The sequence below is a fragment of the Temnothorax nylanderi genome, unplaced genomic scaffold (genome assembly GCF_030848795.1).
Source record: "Temnothorax nylanderi isolate EJ_2023f unplaced genomic scaffold, tnyl_v1.0 TNYL_tig0439_pilon, whole genome shotgun sequence".
In the NCBI taxonomy this organism is placed as follows: Eukaryota; Metazoa; Arthropoda; class Insecta; order Hymenoptera; family Formicidae; genus Temnothorax; species Temnothorax nylanderi.
The window spans coordinates 150,543-156,662 of record NW_027249501.1 but is presented as its reverse complement, the minus strand read 5'-3'; the positions used below and the strand labels follow the sequence as shown (position 1 = coordinate 156,662).

Genomic DNA, 6,120 nt, shown 5'->3' with positions numbered 1-6,120 from the left:
TAGATAATAACAGGGTGTCTAGCGGTCATGGAAACCTGGAAAACCTGGAAATGTCAGGGAATCTGCGTGCTCCTGGAAAAGTCATGGAAAAGTCATGGAATTTTGTGACTTTTCTGGAATTTCGTTAAAAACTTAAAAAATGACATTTTCTTTCTTTTTTTTTTTATCTCGCAAAAAAATTATTAATCAGAAACTTTGAGACAGAAAGAGTCACGACATCGATGACGTGTATATATATATAATATTTTTTGTGTGGAATTCGTGGTTGGAAAATCGCTGTTGCTGAACGAGCTCGTGGCATTCTACCGAATGTATGTAAATATGTGGCAAAAGTTATCAAAGAAAAAAAGATTCCGAAATGCGCTAGTTTTGAAACGGTTTCGACCGCGTAGATGACAAATTACTCGTTCCTAAATTGACCTTTTTTCAATCCCTCGCGAGCGATGTACAGCCATTTATGTCCGAATTTCAATCCGATCATCCGTTGACTTTATTTCTTTACGATGAAATTTATGCACTTGTGAGATCTATCATGAGGAGATTCGTAAAGGATGATGTCCTGAACTTGAAGGAAACGGATCTTTCCAAATCGACGTTACTAAGAAGGATAATTTGGTACAACGAAATACATAAAAGTTGGATATGCGCACTGAAGTTGCACTCAAACACGAAAAAGGCATTTCGGATCTCGAAATACTACAATTTAAAAACCAAGTACGCCAATGTCTTCAAATCTTTGTAGAGAAGATTATGGTTCGCTCTCCTCTCAAATTTCCTCTAACAAAAGCCGTTTCTTGCATGGATCCGGCATAACGAGTCGAGGAGAAAGCGCTTATAAGCGGTTGTCTTTCGCATTACGGATTTATGTGGAAAATAATTTGATATCGGAAATAACGGTTGATAAAATTGACCGCGAGTACGGACATCTCATAGTATTAGTATAATATCCCGTCGTTCAAGAGAAGTTTAAAACTTTCAAGCGATCCGAGATTCGTTTGGATCATTCTGGGTCGATCTTATCACGAGTTGCAGTAAGAAAGATTACGAAAATTTGTCAAGTTCATGAAAAGCGTCATGATTCTTTCTCACGGAAACGCTGCCCGTAGAACGAGGTTTTTCCGTAAATAAGCAATGTTTCATCGAAAATCAAAAAGAAAAGTCGTTGATCGCTCAAAGAACCATCTATGATACAGTCAATGCCAAGGGAGGACTTGAAAATTTCGTCATAACGAAAGATTTGATACATGCAGCTCGTAATGCGCATATGTGGTACAAAGAGGAGCTTGCACGTGAAAATCAAGGAAAGAGAGATGCAAGAATAAATTGTTTGAGTGTCTCTCGACCTCCGAAGAGTGCATCTTTCCACGATTAACCATCGCAAATAAATCATGGAACTATACGGAATCTACTACTATTACGAATCACTATTATGTTAAGCCTTCTAATCTCATTATGTAATTTACATGAGATATGATTTTCTTCACTAGTTCCAGAGAGAGAGATAGAGAGAGAGAGAGAGAGAGAGAGAGAGAGAGAGAGAGAGAGAGAGAGAGAGAGAGAGAGAATACATATGACGTGTCAATATATTTATAAATATAACTTACTTGTTACTTTGAAAAATAAATGTCTATTTATTTATTTGCTTTGCTGAAGCAAATTATATTATCTAAATAAGGATAATTAAGCCTGTACATATCAATATCCTTTTGCTCGTATATTGTTTTACTCACGTCTAGTTTAATCCTAATTGGATTGATAAACCATAAAGATCTTAGACCTTAACAATATCATGAATACTTTATTTCAAAGATAATTTCCATAAAATAACAAAAGGAGGTCAATATCTCTGGTTCAAGACTAATCAAGATACCAAGCTATTTGATCATGCTTATCTTATCATAAGAATGAGAGAAATATAGAAATTTTGCTTCCTCCAAAGGTCGCCGTTGACTATTAGAGTATGAATCTTGTGTTAGACGTTCTGCAGAAAGATTCAAAAGATTTTATTTAGACACCCTGAATAAACATTTGGGAAAGAAAAATTCAAGTAACCTAATAATACTATGAATATATTGTGAATATTGTATTCGCACTTGATAGTCCTTTCCAGCTTAAATATCTTCGTTTAGATTTGTTTATAAACAAGCCATTTTTTATTTAACTTTCTATTAAGGTCTGCTATTTCTTTGATAATTGTTTGCATAATAATATAATAATAAATTGATTTATATTTATTGGATTTGTTATAGAATACTGAATATATAGATATAATCATGGGAGGAGCTGTAAGCTGTGGGCAAGACAACGATGAATTAGTGGATAATTTAATGCAATCGGGATATATCAGAACGAAGAAGGTCGAACAAGTTTTTAGAGCTATAGATAGAGCAGACTACGTTCTGTCTGCTTACCGAGAAGGCGCTTACAAGGACCTAGCTTGGAAACATGGAAATATACATTTATCAGCTCCCTGTATATATAGCGAAGTGTTGGAAGGACTTAGTTTAGAACCTGGTTTAAGCTTCCTGAATCTTGGATCGGGAACTGGCTACCTCAGCACAATGGCGGGACTGTTGATAAGTAAGGAAATTGCTGCTTTGAAAATTAATATCGAATATAAGTATATCTTTTGTATCTTTTCCAGAACAACACGGTGTAAATCACGGTATTGAGTTACACGAAGATTGTTTAAGATATGCGTACGAAAGATTGGAGGAATTCAAGCAAACGTCATTGGCTTTAAATGAGTTCGATTTCTGCGAACCTGTGTTCATACAAGGTAAGACAATTTCTTCGATCTTAGCAAGATGACAATGGATTTATGACAAATGTTACATAATAATATATCCAACAGGAAATTGTCTTAGCATCATACCTGGCAAACAATATGACAGAGTGTATTGTGGCGCAGCGTGTCCTGAAAGCCACGAGGCATTTATCAAGCAATTCGTTCGCGTTGGCGGTATACTGGTAATGCCTTACAAAGATCAATTGCTACGTATGCAAAGAGTGGATGAGAACACATGGTTGCAGAACACAATGCTTCCCGTATCTTTCGCGACTCTAGTCGTACCTCCGTCCTCGGAACACAATTTATTTCACCTGCGTACGTACAGTTCATAAATATATATATTTTTTATTTGTTCAAACATTGATTTTACGACAGTTATTTACATCACTTTTGAAATTCTATGTTGCAGCGGAGTACAATCCCTTATCTCTGCAAGAACTGTGTCGTGGTAGAATCCGGCATCATCTACGTCATAATATTTGGTTCGAGCATCCCGAGCTCGAGACTGTGAAGTCTGTATTGCCGGTACAGCAGAGACCAACCGCGCAACAACATACCCTCCGACGTTTCGTAATACCTATTTTTGAGGAATCCGACGAAGCTTTAACCGACGATGAGCAAGAAATTTCTGGACGGGCGCGTTTCTTGCTAAATGCGCATCTCGCCGATGCTCAGCCGGGAGAAGCCATCACGACGAGCTTACAACTGGTACGAGCGGTCATACAACCAAATCAGAACGGTGAAGACAGTGAAGAGACTCAACGGGTTTTGAATTTGCATGCCCACGAGAGCACCCGTGATATTGGTGTGAACACAGATTTCCCTGTACGCCAGCAGAGACGGAAATCCGCTGCGAGAAATGCTGTTTCGAGTACGAGCACGGACGACACGAGCGCGGGTCACAGCTCCTCTGTCGCCACAGACACGAACGACAACAACAACGGAACGGAGGAGCGAAGTAAACGAGACGCGGAGAGATCTAGCGTAGCCGCGTACTCCAATATGAGCGACAGCGACAGCGACAGCGATGCCGAACAGGAGAACACGTTCGTGCAACGCAAGAAGATCGCGAAGCGCGAGAAAACTGACAGCGGCATAGTGGATGACGCGAATTTCAGCAACAACGACAGCAGCTCTAGCTCAAATACCAATCATTCAGACTCGGACATAACCGACACCACGGACGCGGGCGACGCGATGGACGTGGATTTGCCCGAGATTGCGATTTACAAGTCGTGCGGCGGTAACGCGTGCTCCCGCACGTCGAGAGGCTCTAATACCGGCAAGGACATAACCGTCGCGCACTATATCGATAGAGACGCGTTCGCCGTTTACATGAAGGAAAAGATAGAACAGTTACCGTTGCCTTTCTCAATAAAGCTGTATATGAATTATAACCGGAAATTATAAGCGAGTCACGTTATTATTATTCTTATTTAAAAAATATATATATATAACTTTTTATCACGCAACGATCTTACGCTGATTTTCTTTCTCTCTCTCTTTCTCTCGCGTATGCGTTTGTTCTTACGTAACTTACCGCACGAGTGTTCTAGGTCCCGAGTGATATTTTCGAAACGAACTCCTGTCGTATCTAACGGCGCTACTTAACCGTCGCCGAGATATACTTATGCGGTCTGCAGATAACGATGAGTCACTGACGTACGACCTTTTCGTCAGTGTCTAGTTATCTATCGTTCCTACATCCTGCAACTTTCCTTTCAATCTCCTAGTTATTTTGACGTAATGAATAGAAACAAGGTATAAAATTGTACATGTATAATTGGGATATCTAGGGATGAGATTATTAAAAAGATTAAAGTCTCGTAATTTCATATATATGATCTTTTATTTATTTATGATGTCTCTCCTACGAAATGTCTGCGTCACTTGAGACCCTCTACTCTTTAAAGACTACTTTTTAAAATTCGATGCCATTGCATTCTGAGAATCGATAAAGAAAAATTAAGGAATTGAGAAAAGAATCGCAAAAATAAGAACTGCGATCCACTTTGGAAGACCATGCTTTCGATATCGGTTCACAGCCGACATCAGAAGCTGTGATCCACATTGGGTCTGTTTTCTATTGCTGAACTGGCTGCGTTAGGTCAGAGTTTGTTTTCCAATGTGGAGTAAAAAAGATACTTTAAACTAGTGCAGCCAGTTTAACAATAGAAAACAGACCCAATTTATAATTGACGGCGCCAATTGATTTGAATTGTTCACACTGAATCATATTGGGGTGTTATTTTACGCAACATATCCTATATATCCCATACTTTCCATATTGTATAATCTAAAATTCTAAAGATTTGTGTTAGTGCGATTAAATTGATTGATTTAATAATGTGATCGTACTGTTCTAGCTTCAGTTGAGACTGCATTTTAAGACCGTTATAGTAACGACGCGCGGTTTGCTAGGGTGAAGAATTGTACATCAAGAGACACGATATATAGTGACGATAGTGTCTCGCACCTCGAGTATCTTTACTCGAGTCGGAGAGACTTTCAAGTACCCGAGATTATCGGATCTTATATAACCCGGCTGAATCGATCAAGTTCCGAGTAAGCTTAATCGATAGCTTTAGATTTAAGTTATACGGTAAAAGTGTTTTTATTTTTCCTCTACGTGCCCTACGAGCGGAGATTGCAACGCAAAGTCCGAATCTGAAAATTTATATTTAAGAAATGTCATCGTCGTCGCCCAGAAAATTTAAAATTCACGCGAATAATATCATTAGGCTACCAAGATCTAATTCTGACCGTAAATGACGTTTTCTCTAAATTGATTGTATATTAGTTGCTTTCCATTTACATCAAAACTCAGATAATTCTCACTTGTGATGTCATTCTGTCTTTATTATTCATTAATTGCCAAAAAGGATAGAACCACGTCACAAGTGAGAATTATCTGAGTTTTGATGTAAATGGAAAGCACCTATTATATCGATCCTATTATATCCTGTTTCACTTATTATATTGTGAATTGTACTGAATTTCTCTCCATCGAGTCCCGACAATGACAACGACGTTTACACAGCGGCTTATAATATAATCCGGTTTAATAACTACCGTATGCTATCCGATTCAAAATTGTTCTTTTTTGATCATAATGATCATTTAGATATGAGCCTTTTTTGATACTTAAACTACAACTTTTGTACTATATGTATAAATATAAAAAATTGACTCAAATGTTTTGAATATCAATAAAATAGGTTCTTATTTCAATGATCGTTATAAAAAGAAGACAAATTTTGGATCAGGTAGTATACAGTAGTTATTAAACCGGATTATAAGCAGTATGTAAACGTAGTCATGATACCAAT

At 37.9% G+C, this 6,120-nt stretch overlaps 1 protein-coding gene and 1 pseudogene across 1 annotated transcript; both read left to right on the top strand.

Annotated features, from left to right (window-relative positions):
* Nucleotides 1–260: 260 nt before the first annotated feature.
* LOC139782782 (uncharacterized) lies at nt 261–1,372 on the top strand (annotated as a pseudogene).
* An 837-nt stretch (nt 1,373–2,209) lies between these two features.
* Nucleotides 2,210–4,630, top strand: LOC139782765 (protein-L-isoaspartate O-methyltransferase domain-containing protein 1). The gene is made up of 4 exons (XM_071721808.1): nt 2,210–2,580; nt 2,645–2,779; nt 2,855–3,106; nt 3,201–4,630. The coding sequence occupies exons 1-4, from the start codon at nt 2,274–2,276 to the stop codon at nt 4,199–4,201; spliced, it is 1,695 nt and encodes a 564-aa protein (XP_071577909.1). The 5' UTR covers nt 2,210–2,273; the 3' UTR covers nt 4,202–4,630.
* The last annotated feature ends 1,490 nt before the right edge of the window (nt 4,631–6,120 follow it).